At 41.7% G+C, this 21,702-nt stretch overlaps 1 protein-coding gene across 4 annotated transcripts in view; it reads left to right on the top strand.

The window, feature by feature from the left end:
* The window catches only part of LOC117605200 (uncharacterized), a 57,993-nt gene extending 52,789 nt beyond the window's left edge, over positions 1-5,204 (top strand). For 3 of the 4 annotated variants that reach the window (XM_034326223.2, XM_076693175.1, XM_034326222.2), the window contains one exon: positions 1,605-5,204. In XM_034326223.2, coding sequence (XP_034182114.1) covers positions 1,605-1,685 — 81 coding nt within the window. In that variant the 3' untranslated portion in view covers positions 1,686-5,204. The remainder of the gene's footprint in view (positions 1-1,604) is intronic. The other variant, XR_013065209.1, reaches the window with a different exon arrangement.
* The last annotated feature ends 16,498 nt before the right edge of the window (positions 5,205-21,702 follow it).

The following is a 21,702-nucleotide window of genomic DNA, read 5'->3' as shown; positions in this document are numbered from 1 at the left end:
CTGCTTTTATTTTGTAATTCCGCACACCATGTAGCAGAACAGTAACGCAGTGATATACGTTGATTAATGTTTGCCGGTGTAATTTCCTCGAATACTCGTTCTCTCTAATTTTTCTCGAAAGATCATACGAACAACAATTTACCTCTGGCGGGATTAATCGTTGTATTAGGAAGGAAATTTTTTATCGAACTTCATTTTGAAATGGAGTACACATCGCTGTCTTCGCTGAGACAAATTGGTATTTTTTTATAAGAATCAATTTTCCAACGCTCGTTCATTAAATACTTTTTTCTAGTTTACATGGAGTACATGGAATGTATCGACTAAACAAACAGATTGTTACGAAAGTTGCATTAATCGAACTGCAACTCGTCATTTTTCGATTGTCAATTACGTCCAGACTTCCATGCTCACGATTTCAATTACACGCTATATTAACCCTGCCAACACGAAATAACGTACGCGTATTTTAGAAAAAAATGTTCCCCCAACGAAACGCAAGCTTTCTATATGGATCGTGAAAGTTAATTAAAAGCTTTTACATTTTAACTCGCTCGCTTACACTCCCATCTCATTTACCCTGATTACCTTTTCTCGTCGAACGTGTGAAGGACCGAGAGTGATGTCTTTTTTTCGGCAATGAACTCGTTCCAACATTCTCCTTTCTATAATTATCATCGAACGTTTATCGAGATCACATTTTTTACCCAGACAAATAAATTGGGAAAGAATAGATAGTTTTATCGGTCGGAGGAATAATCTTTGTTTTCTGGATTTCCCGGTCGAGGCTGAAAAATAAGAAATAAACTTTCTTCGTAAGATAAAAGTTTCCTTTGGACGGCTGCGAAGGAGGTTGGCGGGCAGAAGGGTGGGCAGAGTCGAATGAAAAATACAGGGTGCCGTATTTGCGAGGCTACACGTTACACACACGTGTACCCACACTGACGTACGTGTACACGTAGCTTTAGCCGGTGTACAGCACCGACTAAACAACCTCGGGGTATAGATTTATAGATGGACGATACCCGTTGGGAAATCAGCATCGTCTGCGCTTTCAACGATGCCGGGCCGCGCAGCTGAAAATGAAAAAGCACGAACTTTTTCAAGTTTTCATTGCCGGCCCGAAGGGTTCCCCTCGTCTCTTCGTTGCTTTATAGCGTCAGGGATTTTTCCGTACCGACGGATCGTTTAAACAATACCCTCAAATGTACCCAGCTTTCGATACACTTCGATCCCTCCTCGACCTTTTTTGCAGCGACAATGATCCCTCTACTCCTTGAGGATTTATTCAACTTTTCTATCTACAAATCTTTTTTCTGAAACACCGATTGTTTTCGAAGACTCAAAGTCTCGATTAAAAAAATATTTAATTGTAGGAGAGGGGAGAAAAAGGCGTTTATTAGTCTCGTCAGCGAGGCTCGTACCGCCATTCGGAATTTCTATATATTCGCATGCCGGGCGACCGCTAGCGAGAACACTGATCACCGATCATCCCGCCGCCACCTAGCGGTCCCCGGCCCGAATTAAAGGCGTCCCGGGAGACGAAACCCTCTCTCCCCCTCCACTAAACGCCTACATAATTATTCGTTTTAATTCTGTTTCAGTGTTCTGGACCGGCGTCGGGAGACTTCTCGGAACGCGTTGCGGCTCTTTTGCACTCTTCGTCGACTCAGGACGACTGCTAGTCCTCGTAGAAATTCCTTCGAGTCGTTCTACTTTCCTACGGTCAAGAAGCTGATGGAGAAGCTGATGGAGAAGCTGAAGGAACCTGACGTTCCTTAACTCTTACGACAGTAAACGTCTATACCATTGAACCGTACTTGTACGCGTTTTACAGCGATCGATTCACCCTTATTCGAAACTCTTTTTTTCACGGGAAAGTTTTATACCGTACGGTTATTATAAATGGTAACAAGGATGAACCTCGGAGTATGGAAACGCAGCCTACCGGTTGGTAAATTGAAATGTTGTAATCACGATTCAAGAGGGACGTCGGAAATGAGAAGAAGAAGAAGAAAAAGAAGATGAAGAAGAAGAACGAAGGGTTACGTATCGAGGTTGTTTCGCGACCGAGGACGGCGAAGGGAATAATTTATCCAACGACGTAACTAAAATACGAGAAACGGAAGTGGTCAGGATAATAAAAAATCGTTCTGTTTCCTGTCCCTCGTTTCTCATGAAAAATTCAAAAGCTCAGACAAAAGCGCCTCGCGAGACGATGATCTCTCTCCTCGGCCGATCGACGAATACCACTTCAACTTGAGATTGAGCACAAGAGTACGAGGCCGAGGAAAAAAAAGTAGAAGAAAAAGAAGACGACGACGACGAGAAGGAGAGCGTGGAAAAGGGATGAAAGTCTGGTGGAAGTCGTAGTTTTGGAGGGCAGCTATTATGCTTTCCAAGATTTTTCGAAGGCTCGGCGCATTGTTTCGCGAGGAGAAAGGGCCATGCCTAGTATCTTGAAGCGAAACACGGGCTACACTCTATGGAAGACAAATGAACGTTCTTTTCCAGTGGCGTGGGCCAAGCGCCAAACCAGAATATCCATCCCTTTTACGGGTCCTTTACCCTCCTACTCGTTTCCTCCCTCTTTGCTCATCTACCAACAACCTTGCTCCTTTCCCTTTTATTCTACTACTTTCTACCACTCTCATTTCCTTTCTTTTGTTTCATCTTACCTTACGACTTTTATTAGCAACTAATTACTCTGGACCTAGATATTTAACAATTGCCTTCTTCAGAAGCTGAAGAAAAGGTGCATTTTCTTGGAAAATCTTTCATTCTCGAGGGTCCAACTTAATTACGTTTAAACGATGTAATATTTCGTTGCCATTGGCTCGCTATACAAAAGGAGGTAAAATCCCGTATCTGGAGCATGTGTAATATTTTTCATTCAAAGCTCGCTCGCTGACCGTGAAAAGAAGAGTTTCGAAGATTTCCTCGTTCTACCGACGGTGTTCCGTGTACATACATACGTCAGAAATATTTATTACAATGGGACCGAGATTGCTTTGACCTAGCCGAGGTGCATGCATTCGTAGGTACAGGTATATACGTATGTATACAGAGAATACGGAAGCAGGTGTGGCAGTGGTGAAAGGAAACGCGTACAAGCAACACGCTTTAATCGTAGGTACACACACGCGTCACGCGAAAGGGACCGTGAGACAATGTAAATCGTTACTCTGTCGCGACTCGTCGACCATTAACTTTGATCGATAACCCGTCGACGTTCGTTCGACGATCAGATCGTCCAACGATTCTTCCTTCGACGACGGAAAAATTCGAATTATAAAGAATGAGTTTTATCGGAGCGACGAAAGTTGGTATCACCATTCCAGTGACGTGTACGAAAAGAACCGATACGAACGTTTCATAAAAGGTAACTATACGAAGTCGTAGTTAACCCTTTCTCTACGATAAAATCGAAGAATCACTATTTCTGACTGCCTAATTTTATTCTTCGTGAAATTTATCGTTCCTATATAAGAGTCACTGAAACGAGAAGAAAGAAGAAATCGATAGCGTTAAAAATTCGAATCGCTTGGTTGAATATTTTCCATCCTAGAAATATTTTTGATCCTTAGATAAATAGGGATAGTCTATTGTAGAGGATTATTCTAATGGTCTATCGTGTATAACGATAAGATTTACGATATACCGGTACATTTAGTGGTAGCTCTCGTAGCGAAAGGGTTAAGAGATAAATTTTGCTCACGAAACCCAGCTGCTTTCTTCTTCATCTTCCACCTCCTTCTCCTGCATTTCACCTTCGCTACCGTTCGCTTCAATTCATGAGCCGACCGAGCGCAGCTGGGTTAAGGATCGGAAGGATCTGATTAAATTGCTTCTATAAGAAGCATCCGCAGGTGCGACGCTCGCTTCCGCCAGAAAATGCGTATTCTCAATCGATAATTTTTTTACGACGGCTTTGTCCGCCTCGAAATATCAGTTCCATTTTTCAAATTTTTTATTGATCGTTGGACCAAATTAACGCGTTCAATTTTATATTCCCATGATAGTTAAGTTTGGTTTTTTATTTTCTTTTTTAACGTTTCAGAGCAACCAGGAAAATTTACACTTTGCTGCGACGGTTTGCGTTTTAACGTATTCGTTTGAATTATTTAAATGGAAGTACGTCAGCTCGTGCCTGCCCCGAGATAGTTGAAGAGGCAATTTTTTAAATATTTCTACAAGTAGTCCTCGAGAAATGTACTGAAAGTGTATTAATCGTAAAGAGCCGATTGAATCGAGCGAACATCGAGGAATAAGAGAATATTTAACTCTACGCAGAAAGTATTCGAGCTGCATCAGGTTTTCTTTTGGTTCCACTCTAACAAGGTATTCAATTATTCATTTATACTATTTATTTAAATATCCCATCAATTATTTTACAAATTTTAATTTTGATCAATCGATAAGTAATTCAGAGTGTCTTAGAATCGATTAATTTATGAATTTCTATGAGTTTTATGATTGATTAACACCCTGTACATATACGTAGCTCGACAAGAACGATAAATCTCAAAACAGAAAAGTATTATAAATATAGATATATAAATATTATATAATATTATAATTAACGTGTAAGATGTAACTATCCGTTGGTACATATCGCACTTAAAAGTTTGTAGAAATTAAAGAAGAGACGCTTGGAGAAAGCGAAACGGGGGCGTCTTAGAAAATATCGACGGAAAGGGAAATGTCGCCCGGTGAGAAAGATCGAAAACTCTCGTGACGAAATACGAAAGGAAACGATGCGATCGAATTTAAGAGAATGAAATATTTTCATTTTCGATCGTTCCAATCGACAGATTAAAAGATCCGTTTCGTCGCATCGCGAACGATCACTGCCAACCCCTGTTAGATCACGTTTCTATCGAAATTCACAGCTCGGGATCGTCTTTTGTAAATTTTATACCTCCGAAACGAGAAAATCCTTTCGATCTTCCTTTCTGCGGGCTGTTACGCGAGCGATTTTCAAAGTGACGCGAACTTTCATGAGATTTCAAAGGGGAAAAATGTGTATCGAAAAGCACGAATTGGTTTGTTGTCCCTTTCGAGCTGACTGTACAGTACAGAGAGTGTATCAAAACAGATAAAGAGAGCGACGAAAATTGTGCAATGTGAGTGTGTGCAAGAGTGAAAGAGAGAAAGAAATAAAGAAAAAAAAAAAAAAAAAAAAATTGATTCGAATGGGTGGCTTGCGGCACGATTTGTAAATGCAGACACGATATCACGAAGTCTCGCGACACAACGAATATAATAAAGAAACAAAAGTTCTTCGTTTTCTACATGTTCGACGTGATTCGTTATTAACCCTTTTCACTGCCATGCATTATGCCGCTTGCTTGTTGCTCCCAACTCTCGTACACGCTTTCATTATTATTTACAAACGCTTGATTTTAATTTTAATTCATACTTTTGCACATCTCACACCTCTGCACACATTTCCTACATTAGTTAGATTTTTCTTTTTCAGACGAATATTGCCATTCCATAATTTTAATTTGCATTACATTTTTAGAACCAATCCCAACACTCTATCTTTGAAATAACACGAGTTGAATTTATATTTCAAAGTTTCGCTTTGACTCTGTAAATGTAAGCGTAGGTGGGTATCGTGATTCAAAGAGGGATAGTCAATTCGTTCTGTTTTTTGAAAATATCTCCTCGTTTCCCTCAATTTGTCTCACCTTCTAACGAACTACGTTCACGAGCGTGGCTACCGGCTTTCTACATTGGTTGTTTACTTCATTCTCCTGTTCGGTTCGCAACGACAAAAAATAACGAAGCTGTATACGTTTGCATATTTTATACTCTCTTGCATACGGACCATAGATATGAATTACACGCGCACGGACGTTTTCTCCGACCTACATTATTTTTCATTCACTTTTCTATCCGACTGTTCCTCCCCTGCTCGTCGAAACATCGAAATGGACGAAACGTTAAAAATACAGAAACGTATTGATACAGCCGCGTGAAATATTCTTTACACGTTTCCTGGTCAGTTACAAACGGACGGATTGATCTAATCGATCGTCCAGTTGTTTTTTCAATTGAATTTTCTATTCAAATTGATCGGTAATATCTTTTTTCTAATGGAATAAATAAATACCGCAGACCATTTAGTATCGAGTGTGCCGCGGTGTGAAAATTTCGTGAATTATTTTATTTCAGCGGGAAACCACGCGTCGATTACTTGAAACTGAATAAATGTTATACCCGTAGAATAAATATTATAGCGAAAACATGGGGTATTCGAAGGACCGAAACACATACGAATTTTTCCATCCAAATTTCCTATATATTTTTGTACACAACACGGAAATAGAATACAAGCGTTGTAACGATAAATCGTGGAAATGTTTCTAGCGTTTTGTTTTTTAGAACAATCGCGAACAAAGGACGCGCGTCATCCGCGCTGTTCGATTCAAATCGGTGATAGAATTTTGCCAAAGAGAATTTTCATTTCGAGATCGCTCTTTTTTTTTTTACCCTCCAGTTTCGCGTGCTCGTCAATGGCTTTTTTTTATTTCCTTCGTTTTGTTTCGCGTAACGAGCCAAACGAATCGGATCTTCTAATGCGATTTCCGCGGTAAATCACTTTTATCCTGAAAAAATCCTGGGAAAAATAACGAATATTATACTTTGCGTTTCGAAATTTAAAAAACGTGCTACGTTGCTAAATTTCCTCGAGTCGTGACCGTCCTGGTAATGGAGAAGTTAATTTCGACATGCAACATGCTGCGGCACCTAGGATAGTAGCCCTCCGGTTAAAACGCACATTGTGGCCCCGGCCTAAATCAATTTTCATGGAAAACGCATGTACAGAAACGGTCTTCTTCGAGTGGCTACTTCGACAAAGAACCATTGATCGGAAAATAAAGGAGAATCGATCGATTCGAGACGCGACTACCAAACGAATCGCCAAAAAGAAAGAACAGTTTTCCAAGCTTTCACCGCGTTTCAAACGAATCCGGTATATCTCGATGATAGAGCCTCGCGATATCGACAATTTTCTCAACTTTTAAATCTCTCGACGAACTAAAGTTACCCCTCGAAACTTCTTCGGGTCGTAGAACGTTCGATTTAATGAACATTTCCCACCGTAAATTCGAAACAGTCGCGAGTGTTTCATTCGCGTCGGCGAGCATCGACGACTCTACCGAAAGGAAAAACTTGGAAACTCCTTCTCTTCGCTACGTTTTACCTTGGCCCTCCTCTCGCTTTTCATTCTTCTATTTCGTTCGGTTCGTTCAACTACGGAAAGTTGGTTCGACGGTGATAAGCAGCGTCGAAGCGGTTCGTTAGGCGGGCATGCCGGCGTTACAGCTTTCTGATAGCAAACTTGCCCTTACGATTCTTCGATGCGCGATAACTTTCCGCCACCGTCGAACAGAGAAATCCGATTTTCACCAGAGACTCGAGAAAAAACTCACCGGTTTAGATCCTTTTCCAGACAACCTGTATATACGGTCAATTAACTCGGTTTTTAAAGATCGTGAAACGCGCGCGTTCTTCTCGTCTGGTATAAGCAAAAAAAAATCATTGGTACCAGAGGAAATTTTTCCCAGCTTTTCGGGATCCCTCGAGGGAATCCATTGTTTCTCCCATTCGAGCAAACGTTTCTAGGTTTCAACGAACGGTAGGATGTGTCCGAACGAACGTCTGCCTCGTCTGCCGAGGCTCTCCCGGGGAATCTCAAAGATCGTTTTGCTGACTGCGGTCTTCCCCGTATTTTCGAGGGGAACCGCTCGTAAACTCGGCCTGTTTCCTTTGCTTTCGCGGTTTCCCTCCGTTCCTCGACTTTCAAACACGACCGATATTCCCTTCGACGAACATCGACAGCTACAAAACGCTTGCTCCCTCCTCTTACCTGGCACGACTCGTGTTTCCACCGGGAAAGTTTTGCAGGAAGGAAATCGAAGAGCAAACGCTTCCACGATGAATCTCGAAATTCGTACTGTTAAATTTGTTGCGTAACTTGTGCTCCCAACACGATTTCTCGCGTTAGTCTTGCATCGAGATTATTTTTTTCCCGTTTCATACGAGAGGTCGAAGTTTCGTCTGCTATTGTATTTCGTTGGAAAATTTTGTGTAGTGCCTCGTGGTGACGAAACGGAGAGATGTTCTCTGTCGGAAATTCAACGCGGTCGTCGCGTCGAGGCGAGGAAAGACAAAAGAGGAGAAAATTTTGTAGCTCGAGTTGCGTGAAAGCGGTCGACCGGAGCAAAAGGAAGATCGAGTCGGCTTGGGAAAAGCGCAGCTGGCTAGATCCTCGTCGCTCGAAACAGCCTGGCGAGTCGCGAAACCGCTTAAATCCGTGAGAAGGAAGAATTTTTTTCCTCCTACCAACTCCTCCGATGCATCCCCAGCCGTCATTGTCTCTCGAGAATTTCATCCCTCTCGTATCCTTTCGTTTGCTAGTTTTAAATCCTCGACCGATATCCATCGACCCTCGGGACGATACTTTTCAAAATCTTCGAATAAAACACAGGTTTTTCCAATTAATGAATCCACTTTTCGACCAAAGGTCTTTTCAACCTTTTCAACAAAGATTTTGCTCGAGCTTCTTAGTGTCCTGCTTCGAAGACATTTCGAAGTTTCCTATTTCTTACTGGCTAATAATTAATTTTCAACTGGAAGAGCTCTGTCCTTTCGCATCTACCAATTTCACCCTTTTACTGTCCAACCTTTCTTCACCTTTCTTCAGCTTTTTTTGTCTCTCGTTTCTCAGCTAACAACAGAAGACAATTGATTTTCACACTTTTCTTTCACCCTTTCTTTAGCTATCTCTGAAACTTGGTATTTTCTAACATAATCGAGTTGAAGGTTCTTCCCCAAATCGCATCTATTCTTTCATTATGATTCTCTATTTTCCTTTTTCCCTATTCTTCAAGATCAGCGAGTTCCATTTGTACATTAATCCCCCACGAAAGACCGATGGGTTTTTTTTACCTTCGAGAAATCAAGCCACCTCGGCTTCCAACGAAGTGCTCTTTCAAGTATTTTTATTTCCACCTCGACTTTCCACAGGCTTTCATCTTCGTGTCTACGAATAAGAATGGTTCCTTTAAGCCGACCTGCTCCCTGAATTAATTGCTTGGAAGCAAAGAACGCGGTGACGAAGACTAAGGTGGAGGTTTAAATCAAGATCCTTGAACCCTTCGAACCCTTCGAAAATTGGCTCTCTAAGTTTTAATCATTTTCATCGAACCGTAATCCTCAAATTTGGCGATACTTTTATGTCATCGAATCCTGTCGAGTTCTGTACATTTTCGGAAATCGTTCGCTTGATCTGCAACGAGCTAATACAATGGGAGAAATTATTTATGACGGATGAGAACGTTCGCGTATCCATTTGGTTTTGACAGCGTTAATTGTCGCATCCATCATTCGTTGATTGCTAATGCATGCAAAGCTATAAATCACGAAATTTGCAATATTTACAAAGTTACATCTTTCTCGGATGTCGCGTTAAGCGAGCAATGTTAAAAGCTAGGCACGCGATCGACGAAATATTGCAACGGTCGACGGAGTTTTACCGACGAGAATAATCAGGAAACGTTTGTTCGTCAGAAAAATGTAGAAATTGTTATCCCACGTAATTGAACAAAGCGGCCACCTCTGTGCTCGTACCGTTCATTTCGAAACGTTATTTAGTAAGCGTGCAATTTTAACACGGCTCGTAGCAATACGTACGATTCCTTCGTTTTTCCTCGTGGAAAACGAACCAGCTTTGTGAAAACGTCAAATACGTAATTTTCTTCCATCTAAATGATAAAGGTTCGCTTTTGCGTTAAATTTCTCTAACTAAACTCGAATAAGGGGAAAGGAAAATCAATACCGTTTTGAAGATGGTGGGAGGGTGAATTAAATTTTGAAAAGCATACATCCGTTTAAGGAAAAACGGAAGTGAAATTGAAGAACGCTTACGGGACGGTGAATAATTAAATGCTCCTGTTTCTCGTAGCCGTGCGATGAATTAGCGGCAAGCTTTCGTAGGGAGAGGGCGGAGGGTGTAGGGCATTTTATCCAAACTGAACTAAATGGAAGTAGTTTCCTGATTGTTTGCCTACTGGCTACAGAAAAGGTCAGGAAGTAATGAACCTAACGGGTAGAAGTAGAAAAGGAAAAATTGCCGGTGCACGCGTCTACCGGGACCCCGAGGATATGCGTTTCCTTTCTTCCCCGACTCTCTTTCGGTTATTCGTTGCAACCGCTCGAATAGAACGCGCAATTTAATTTAATTAAATCCCAGTTGACAAAAAGTTTCGCTCGAATTCAAGGGAAGCTTTTCATTGCGGTGAAACGCATGCTTGCGAAAACCACACGGTGAACAACAGCTTGCAAACTTATCGGCGATTACCTGAATAAAAAAAAGAAAAGAGGAAACAGAAACGGGTTGCGTTTTGCGATCTCTTTTTTGCGAAAGAATTTTTCGCGTGTTATACCGCGATACAACAATGAACAAGTTGATTTAACGGTTAATTAAGAGGCTGCCTCCATTAAGGTTGTAACTCGGAACGAAACCAAAACTATGACAACCCTTTGACGGTGGCAGGATTAAATTTGTATAATTTATAATAATTGAGGGGATTGGATGGAAGATAAAGCAGTGCCGTGATAACCAAGTGCGGTGCAATGAAGTTCTCTGCAGTCGGCCCTTGTGAATATAGAAGGGATCAGGAAACTGTGCTGGCTGTGTTTCAGAAGGAAAGGCCAACATGCCCGTTGGACTACGTATATACGTATCTCTATCCAAAGCTAGTAAATACTAACTAACTATCTAACTAACTGCGCCATCCTGCTCAAACTCCTGAGGAATCTCTCTTGTCCCGACAAGTTATCCCTCTCCACGTGTCCTCCTCTTCCGTAACGCGTGTTTACCGTGAAATATTGAAATAGCCGTTTCCTCGATCGTGTTTGTTTCTCTTTGCTCCGTGAATCGTCCGAATTTCGCGGTTCGCTCGAATTTGCCGACAAATTTATCGCCAACTCGCTCCCAATTCCGAGATGACCTCGTCTTTCGATTATCCGTTTGAAGAAAATACAACGGAACAGTTACGATCGCTCGTATCTCGAATAGGAAAATGGATACAAAGATTCGACGCTATTTTTCGATAGTAGATCGATAGAAAGATATTGATGGTTTGCAATTGTAGGGTGTACCAAGTGACCACGAAGAATGATATTATTCCTGAAGGGGTCGTAGGTAGCTGATGGTGTTCACCATTGTTCGTAGCTTGGACGAGAGGAACTATTAGACTCGTAGTTTAGTGGTTACTGGTCCCAGGTCGGTTCCTAACGTCTTCCGTTGCCGATGACCTCTTCGTTCGACCTTTAACTTCCGCTTCCCACCGTCTTCCTCGAGAAACGAGATACGCCTCCGGGAATCGAAAGACCTCGGAACCTCCTCTGGCTATACGTTCATTGTCCACCGTGTTTCCTCCTCGTTCACTCTCCTCTTGTAATAAGCTTCTCTCCATTCATATTTGCCGAGTTTTAAGCTCCGCTCCTTTGTTACGAAAACTTTCGATACGGTGAACATTGTCACCTATCCGTGTTACTTTTCTCCCAGTTAACACGAAAACGGGGCAAAGTTTCGAATAAGAATCGTATTTCACGGTATTTCAAGTGTGTCAAATCGCGAGAGGTGAACGAAAAAAGCTCAAGTCTTTTGAAGCAGTCTAGAATCGAGCTGGGAGGATTACCTAAGGGTGAAACGGGAACAAGAGAGAATAGTGGTAACCCACAGGTCGTTAGTCAGGATAATTAATTCTAAGAGCGAGTATTAGCGAAGGCTCACGGACTCGTCGGCTCTTGCGGGCCAAAAGGGGGAGACGAATCGTCGCGGGGTTCATTTTTCCTTTTCGTTAATAACCGAGACCTGTTTCCTCTTTTCTATTTACCATCTTTTCCTCTTCTCTTCATCTGCGCCTATTTCTTCACGCGGAAATATTTCTTCCCTCGCTTTCCTTGCCCAGCCTAACACTTGCAAACACGGTTATTCGCGTTTTCAAACCCCACACAAACGTTAGAAACACCAAGGAAGAATAAGAAAAAGAAGATTCTTGCGCTGGGTATTTTTGCGAGCTCGCAAGTCCTGTTTCAATATCACCGAGGGAGAAAGATGTTATTCCATCGAGATTCAGGCACAACAGGGGAATCGGATTTTCAAAGATCGACTGATTTGTTCCGTTGTAAATACCGCAGTGAGGAAGGAAACGGAAGGGTGAAAGAGGAGCAAGAAGGAAACCGCATCGAATCCACTCGACGTTGGGTGGGTTGCTGGTTCTCCTTCCCTCGAGAGGCAAGCAGCAGCGAAGAGAAGAGCTCCAGGTAAAATGAGACATAGAGAGAAGAGAAGAGGGTAGCGAGAGGTGGAGCAGAGTCAGGCTGGGGTGTTAATTACATCAGTGTGTGCTGGCACGTTGCCCACGCGGTTCTACTCGACGTACACGCGCGCACAGATAAAGGGTGTGAAAGGGACGAAGAGAAGGGAAAGGGAAAAAGAGAAAAGGAGAGAGAGAGGAAAAGATGAGAGCAGAGGTGGCATACGATCAATGAGGGTTTCGTAGCTCCATTGGCAAGCTGCCCGTTCCATCCTCTCTTCCTTCTCCTTTCTACTTTCTAACCCCGAAATTTCTTCGGTATTCGACAGTACCGTTAAGAATTTCGCATTCTTACCCCTGCCTTCCCGTTCCGGACTAAAACTCAAGCCGAAACTTTAAAGCCCGGTTAACGTCGCACCGGGAACGATGATTGGTTTAATTTAAATTTCACTCGCCATCGAGTTTTAACTAGATACAACTTGACGCGCCTTTGCAACTTGTTGGTGGTCCTACGACGAAATAAAAATGCGGAATTTGATTAATCCTTCGGTATGATATCGTTGCCGATGGTAACGTCTGAACGTGGAACGAACGAGGGACGAAGGTACAAGATAGAAAACGTGTCAGAGAATAATGTCCCCGTACAAATTCGTCGAAAAGTATGAAAAACGGGCACGGCTTCGGGGTAGCGTAATCGTTCTTACGCGGGGCGCGAAATCCGCTCAACGCGACTTGACGAACGACGCTTTTAAGCTTCGATAATGCGTAGCCATTTTTTCATAGCCGACCTGCGAAATCCCCGACAAGGAATTTCGCGAATAAAGAGCGAAGAGGAACACCGTGCGTTAAATCTTCGAACGAGTGCCGAAAGTCAAATTGATCGACTTATCGAACATAAAAGATTCTATGTTAAACGTTAAAAAATTGGAACAACAGGTAGAAGTTAGGATTCTTACAATTCGTTAATTAGGACAACAGGTAGAAGTTAAGATTCTTACAATTCGTTAATTGTAAGAATCCTAACTTCTACCTGTTGTTCCAATTCTGCGAGAGTACTATCCCAAGGATGTAGCATATTTTTTTTTCCTTCTTTTCACCGACAAGAAGACGGGTAGTATCATGAATATGCATTAAAAAGTGAAGTTTAATTTCGCGGGGAGCTAATGAAATTTCTCAAGTTAATTTTTGACTTGTGTATCTTTGCTCGTGCGGTAATTTTCTTTTTCAACGATGAAACAAGCGAGCCAGGAATTCATTTAAATTATTAAATTCTACATCGAAGAAGAAGTTATTACAAATTATGAAACTTCTGTTACGATAACAACTTGATTCCAATTAAAAGTTGCGTAAAGGTAAATACACGGCGTAGCTGGAAGCGTTAAAACACGATAAAAATATAAAGAATCGCGATACTAGTTTCCAGAGTATAAATCTAAAAAATAATTCATAACAGTTTGTTTTCCCTTTTGTAATATAACTTCAGTATTTTCCTTTCGTTATTTTTCTAAAGGACAAAGTTTACTTCTCTTGTTGATTTTAACATAAATAACAGGTTTTCAGCGCTTTCTCTTATTCTTTCAAATTCAAAAATCTCATAATATTTTTCATTTAAAGGAGGTACTTTCAACATGTTACATGTTATTTCAGCTTGTAGCTTCGATTGACTTTCCTTCGATCAATAACGATTAAACTAGAGTGATACGTGTTTTTCGGGCAAATCGGCCTGTCATCGATGAAATCGTTTTATCGGTGTAACTCTCGATGAATATCTCTGGTTGATCGATCTGTTACGTCTAACCGGGAAACAAGCTTTGATCCGAGATAAAGTTCGACGCTGCTCGAACTAATTTTAATTGGCGCGAAATTACAGCGCGAAAAGCTGATTACGGAAACTGATACTAGTCGGGCTGTTCGCAAACGAGCCGGATAATTCGCGGAATGTGAAAAAGCCGTTAATTGCGAGCTCATTTCTTCGCCTGGTCGTTTAGAGAAAGCGGGGGACAAGAAACGATCTAACGTAAAAATTTTTATCCTCGCGACATCTTCTTCGTTAGTTTCTCAACTTCTTTTCGTTCTTAATGTAGCGTGAGTAATGTTGCAATTAGCGGTTGTTCAGTTTCGTGAATGATCCTTTCTTTTCGCCTTTCGTTTCGTCCCTTTTTAATTATCACTCTTCCCGTGGAACAGCTTCGTTAGCCAAAATTCGATCTGGCCAATATCGAAATCGAATAGGCAATTATTATCAAAGAAGCTGTCACAGGTATTGTTGCTATCAATACCGTTCGAACTGTAAATACCAGTGTTCGGTTAGCGGATGTTGTACACGCGGCTCGAGGCATTATACATGATCGATGTGCCGTCAGATAAACGGACTAGGCAACTGCTAGCAATATCATGAAAGCTAGCATATACTAGGATTGTACCTTCCCAGTGTCTGTTTAGATAACTCGATCAAAGCAAACATAATCGACGATCGATATAGATAAAATGATGTTTCGATCTAACATCGAGCGAAACTTGAGAGAGAGAGAAAAGGTAGCTTTTGAATTTCATACAAGTCGAATCCTTTAATCTACTAATTGCGGTTTCTATTGCCTTCTGGTATTATTGCCGTTGCCATAGCTTTCTGATTGGCGTACCGTAGGCTACATACTAGCTGATTAACTGCTAATGATACCACAACGTGGGTACAGCTTTGCTCGAGTAATTTACGAGAACAATGGTATTGCGTACCATTATTATTATCTCTCTACAAACGATTAACGATTAAATTGCAATTTACAGAATTTCTTATGTAAAAATTATGCAGGTCGAAATTCTTTCTTAGAAAAGAGAATTGGCATACGGTTGGTCGATGGAAACGTTTCTTGGAACAACTCGTGGCACGTAAAACGTTCTAAGAATATCCATGTACGTGAAATTAAAATGATCGCTGTGTCAGAATGTGCGCGAGTCGGTGTCCGAGGTTTAACGAGACGAGCACCTTGTACATATAAGAAGGAACGCGTGGAAGTAGTAATGCAGTAGGTAGGGCCAGACGGGTGCTGGTCTCTTATTCAGAACGCATAAGTTATTCGTTTAGCGTGCACTGTGGCGTCGCCGTGGGTCCGTTGTACGTGTCACGAGAACTGCACACGGTTGCACACGTGCACGGCCTTCTAAGTCGGATAATCCAGACCCGGGTCAAAGAAAGTATCCACCGTTCTATCTCCGCGTTTACCATCGCCGGGTTGCCGTATTTTCGACAAACGATCGCGGTGAAACCATCGCTAGGTACATTAACGAAAGGTGAATTCTCTTTTTCGTTTCTTTTTTTTTCTACCGATGCACTTTTCGAATACGTGCGACCACGAGAAAATACCTTCCATTAGGTAAATTTGATCCTGCGTTGGCTTCGAGGAAATTCCCTGGAATAACAAGTGCGCGGTCTGTTTTCCATTCCTAGGAGTTAATGAAGCCACTTGGTGTAATTTCCACGATCGATCGGACAATGAGCTTGACCGACGCGTGACCCCAACACTCGTCGTCAAATCGCGTGACACTGGCAATTTTCAAGGTTGTTATTACGGAAAATGGCTTATTACCGCTACAGAGAACAGAGAAGAAAGGAACACCACAGATGGTCCGAGTGCTAACAGCAGTAGGATCAGTTTCACGACCCTCGATAAAACGTTATTTGCACGTCACAGAAGAAACATTTTCCTTCGAGATATAATTTATGTCTAACTGTGTATTAACACGTTCAGCGAAATAACGAGAGAACGTTATTGTGATTAATCGCGAGCAAATGAAAAAGCCATTCAAAGCGACGCCTAACGACAAATATATCAGGTTGTAATTGTGGCGCCTACTTACGCGCGCAAGTAGTAATGGTCAACGTGATGTCAGGCAAGCACGCGACGCGACGCGACGTACACTCGATCCGAGTGTAGATATCGCTAAACGTTCAACTTTGCAATATCTAGTTGCGAAACGAGTTCCCCCGATTCAATTATTTTATATACAACTGTATGTAACATACAAGCAAACTATCGTATTTTGAAACCTTTCTTTACAAAATTTGATACTACAAATGGAAACTGTAGACGTGACTGCAACAAGATATTGTAGGCGTTTAGTGGAAGGGGAAGGCGGTGGTGAGTTTCCTCGGACGCCCTTACCTTGGGTCGGCGACCGCCAGGTGGCGACGGGATTGAGTCTGTTCTCGCTGGCGGTCCCCCGCCATGCGATTATAAGTTCCGATAAGCGGGGTTATAGGCGTCTGGAGCAGAGATCGTTTGTCATCAGCACCACTGACGAATCTGGTAGACAATCCCCAGACGAAACTCCTTTTTCTGTCCTACAATATAAAACGGAGTTTTATTTTATCCATATGCCGAGTTGTTTTAAATCATCCTGAAATAGTCGAAACTAATTTTTCTCGCGTATAATTTCTTCTAGCACTCACGAAAATTACTTCGATCCTCCTAAAGATCGTACGTTACAGAAGGGCTGGTGTTCAATTTCATTTCTCACGAACAGGAAAATAATAGCTCGTGTTGTGAAAATAACAGTGTAACGATTGTGTTGAGGAAAGGGGAAGGGAAGAAAACTTCTGTTTTTTTATTTTTTATTTATTTATCACAAATCCAAAATTTGTAACTTATTATAACAAATCGTTTGAATTATTCGTGATGTCAAATCAGAATGACACAGTCAATGTATCGCAGGACGATAGAGACGAGGATAAAAAGCACACGCGTCGCGTCGATTTCTTTTATTTTCCCTAGTTTCCCAAGCCCTTTTTCCTCTCGTTTCTTCTTGCTAGAGATTCGGCAAATTGTCGACGTCCAGATTTATCGTTTTCGCAGCAAATTCCGCTCTGTTTGTTCTGCGTATCGAAGAGAGGAACGCGTTGAAACGTCGCGATATAGCTAGACGAAACAGAGTAACGAAAGCTCGTCAAAATCCACGTTGAACGTGCCTGTTGTCTGAAAAAAGAAGAGTAGGGAAAGGAAAGTAGGTGGGTGTAGTCAATCTTTTTTCTATTCCTTTTTTTCAGCGGAACAGATTTCGTTGAGAGGATCGCGATATTTGTACGCGACGGACAAACGTTGAAACGTTTCGTTCGGTGATAACTTTCTATCTGTTTCTATTACTTGTAAAACGTTTTATACTTTTTTTTCCATAGTCATTGAAAATATTCTATATTCGTTTGAATAGAATTCGAATAGTTTTACTGTTATTACATTCCCGTAGCTTATATAAAAGCTATAGAAAATCCGTGAAAAATTCGATCACCCGATTGTAAACACGAATGATAACTGGTAGAATAAAAGATCACAAAACTTGTTAATCGCGATTTCAGGTAGAAAAGGAACAAGGTGTTAACACATAAAAGACAGCAAGTTACATCGGCTAATTATAATACTTTAAAGTTTTCACGTTGCTCGGTGAAATTCAATTTAGCCCGGGTCCTTTGTTTTAAAGAAACTGAACAACCTTATTAGAAAGTGGAATGATAAAAGAAAGTTATCAGCATTTCGATGGAACTTTTTATTCGAGCTGTAATACTATTAAAAAAAAAAAAAAAATGCCCTCTTTATTTAATTCGCCTAGTAAAAACTTTTCTAATGTAAATTTCTTGTCTGAAATTCTTTAAAATGTATTACTTCGCTCGAGTATGCGAGAGTACGTGTCACTTCTCGTACGAGCCAAGCGAAAAGTTTTAATGGAATCCGCCACCGCGTTCCTCGGCTGTCTGCCTATTTAAATTACGCGTTTCGAGTCCCCGTCGTGTTCCTATCCCCCGCCCACCACCTCCCCCTCTTACCAAATCCAACTATTCAACCATACTGATAAATCAAGCCGAAAAATTTGCTTGATCTGCTCGCGAAACTTATTTAACGCATCGACTAACGAATATCCATTGATGCGCTGGTAACGAGAAATAGTTGTTGTTACCGAAATGTGAAAGGCGGCGAGAAGAAAGCGTGAAAATGAAAGAAGAATGGTGGCAAACGAGTCGCTCTATCGAAAAGCAGTACAACTCCTTACAAGATTCTTCGAGATCCTTTTGTTCACGATGTTGTCGTACGAGGGGTGTTAGACGAGTCTCTTTCTCGAAGAAGAACACTCGATGGCCGAGGAAACGTATAGCCGTGCTTGCCGGAACGGAAGTGAACGGTCGCGTGCTGCTGTATCCGGCCAGATCGCGGCACCGCTCGAACCACTTACGTCCTCGGAGAAAAGTCTTGAGAAAGACTAGAGACGTCCAAGTGTCCGGAGAATTAAGTGGAAAAAATGGAGGAATACTCGGTCGGTCCAGCTGCACCAGGATAAACTGGTAAACGGGAAGGAAAGTAAGGGGAAAACGGAAGTTGGTGCTCGCAACTTGAAGCGGTAAAACTTATCGCGAGACGAAGAACCGGACTGATATGAACAAATGGACATGAGAGAAGTTGTTCTTCCCTCTGAAACTTTGATCGCCTTACCGTTCATCCACCTCTGCCTCGTCACTGTTTATTGCAAGGATTTCCAGCAGTTTTTCACCATCTTGCTTTTATATTATCGAATCACGGTTATTAGATACATAACAATCTAATAAAGTTTATAAAACGTTGAGCTATTCGTAAACAATCGATAACAGCTTGAGTAACGAGAAGAAGAACAATAAAAGGAAAATGTTAAAGTGGAACATTATCCATTCGAGATGGTCGTGAAGCAGGTAGACGTCTCAGTCCCGATGACGCTTCAAGATAGCTTAGACTTGAGACTGTAGAAGAAGCTCGGAAAGAAGGATAAGCATCGGAAAAAGGAGCTGTGAGAACGGTGGAAACCGGAAAAGAGCAAGGTTTCAACGAAACAAAATAATACCGCTAATGTAACGGGAGCTTCTAACGAATCGCGAGTCTCGTATTTGCGACAAATGAGCAGCAGAATGGGAGGATTAAGGTATAGAATGAAAGAACGCTTGGAATACGATGCGACAAAGGAAGGATACAATGGAGGAGAAAAATATGCGAGGTGAAAAGCTCTTTAAATTGCGAAGAATCTAAATGAGAGAGTCACATTCCGAGTCACAGTTTTAATTTCAAAGAGCTTAAGCGTCACCTTACGACCTTTAAGCTCCTTGTTACTTTTCCAAGCTCTGCCATTCTAAATAATTCCATACGAGTTCATGAATCCGTCATGAAAAATCTCACCTGTATACTATCACTTATTCTTGGCAAGTTATCGTCTAGAATATCTCGATAAATGTCACATTTATATCAATCTAATGACTAACATCCTGTCCCGAAATAAACCTAGTTAAATTTCCATGAAAAGACAGCCGTTGAACATTTGGAGCGTGATGGAAATGCATTATCGTGGATATTTTTATACGATACATTATTCGTCAGCACGAAAACGGTTAATTTCAATTCCATTTCACCGAAAAGAAGATTTTTTTCTGTTTTTAGCTTTTACTACAACGACCGAAAAAAACCCCTGGTAAAAGTAAATCCATTATCAGATTATGTGTAACGGTTGGTTTGCTTCCATTATAGTCGAACTCTTTTTTTTCTGTTTTAATGTTTTCCTTCCACCCGATTGCACGCATATACGTGTATATAGCATTTGTTCGTTCATCCGTGTCAAATTTGTTCATCTACCTTCGTTCAGTCGTGTGTTAAAATATTTGAAAAAACTAAATTTTCAATTTTCAATTAAATTTTTGAGTTACATAGAACGATGTGATTTCAATGCGTTCGAAGTCGATTAGACGGAAGTTGTTGCGCGAGATTATGCGTATTACGAAGCAGGTAATTCCATATAACGAGCATCGTAAACTATCGGCGTGCTCCCCGAAGGAACTCGCATAAACTTTTGACGATTCTGACGTGTACCGAAGTTCGATCTGTTTCTCGTGCTCGCGTTTCGTGTCCTAAAGCTTATTTACCACCATGGCAACGATTATAGATACGCGGAGACAGTCGCGTTTAACCCTTAATAAGAGGATTCCAATTTGAATCAGTGCCTTCGATAATCCTTGGCGGAAGGAAAGAGAGACCGTGGAAGTAGAAACAGACGTTGAATGTCAGGCAAGCCGCTTCGATGATCCAACCGGTATTTACAGAAGCAATCTAGAACAGGCAAACCGGAATCGCTTCTCTCCTGTTCCCTGTTCTCTCTTTACCTTTCTCGTCTTCTATTTCGACGAAGATCGAGGTACTTGAAGAGCATTTGTGCGCCGTTCGCATGCTAGCTCAGACATCCAGGGATGCATTAGCGGTCTGAAAATGCATCACTGAGTGGGACAGATTTGTCTGGCGGATAGGAAAATGCGAGTGCTTCATGGAAAGAGGCTAAACAAGATAGAAACGGTACTGTCTTGTTAGCTGACCGAGGCTCGAGTCACCTATCAAATCTCTAGTGCCATTTCTTTTTTTTTTATAAGTCAATGAAAATATGGGGGTTGGCCGTAAGGTGTCGCGCGTGTAACTCTATCCTTTCTCGCAAGTGCTCCATCACGGGCCTTGTCGATATTATATATAAGATCTGAGAATATAGAACCCAGGCATCTAGGACAGGGACCGTCCACGTCAATCCCGCTGACAAGTTCTAATGGACTCTTTTTTCCATAATTTTTCCTCGATATTAACATCCTACAATATTAACATTGAACGAGAGAAAGATAGATTTTTTCGATGAAAGAATAGGAGGTTGGTAGGGAGGAAAAGCAGACAGAAGGGAGAAATAGAACAGACTTAGCGTTGGTTTACCCATATCAGCGGTGCAGACTTTAGACAATCGGCAACGAACGGTACAAACCACTTACTACTGGTTTTAAGTGGTGGTTCCGCCTTGCTCGCTTTCGCCGTTTATTCGAGAGCCAGGAAGGAGGTTGGTACTACTCGGAAACGCGGCACGGGCTGCTAACCGATTGTCGGCTCCTTTCAAATTGGGCATGTAACAAAAACAATCGCAGCCGGTAGTATTGAACAACAGCTAGAGAACACAGTCGCACCGTAAGATTCTAGGTACTTCCGATTCGCATTCCCGTTCGGATTCGAAAGGATCTTCTAATTGATGCTTTAACGTTCGATTAGTTTCTTCTCGAGTTAATTGCTTTACGTAATTATTCGAGTGATGAAATAGATCGAGACTTTGACACGTTTCTTGGCTTGTTTCTCGAAAGTTGGATGATCTAGCGTGATGCTTCTTTGCTAAGAAACGTCGTCGAGTCCGTCTGGTCGAGCGAAGACACAGTTCTGAAAGACCTCGCGTGTGCTGTTTGAAGTATCCTTCAGTTCAAGTGGGACTCTCTCGAGCCTTTCTACTAGCAACAACCTTGCCAACCTTGTTCACTGCCCTCCTCGCCTAAGGGCTGATGGTATTA

Source organism: Osmia lignaria, chromosome 3, assembly GCF_051020975.1.
Source record: "Osmia lignaria lignaria isolate PbOS001 chromosome 3, iyOsmLign1, whole genome shotgun sequence".
NCBI classification, from domain to species: domain Eukaryota; kingdom Metazoa; phylum Arthropoda; class Insecta; order Hymenoptera; family Megachilidae; genus Osmia; species Osmia lignaria.
The sequence above is the reverse complement of the archived record's forward strand: the minus strand, read 5'-3'. Positions and strand labels throughout refer to the sequence as shown.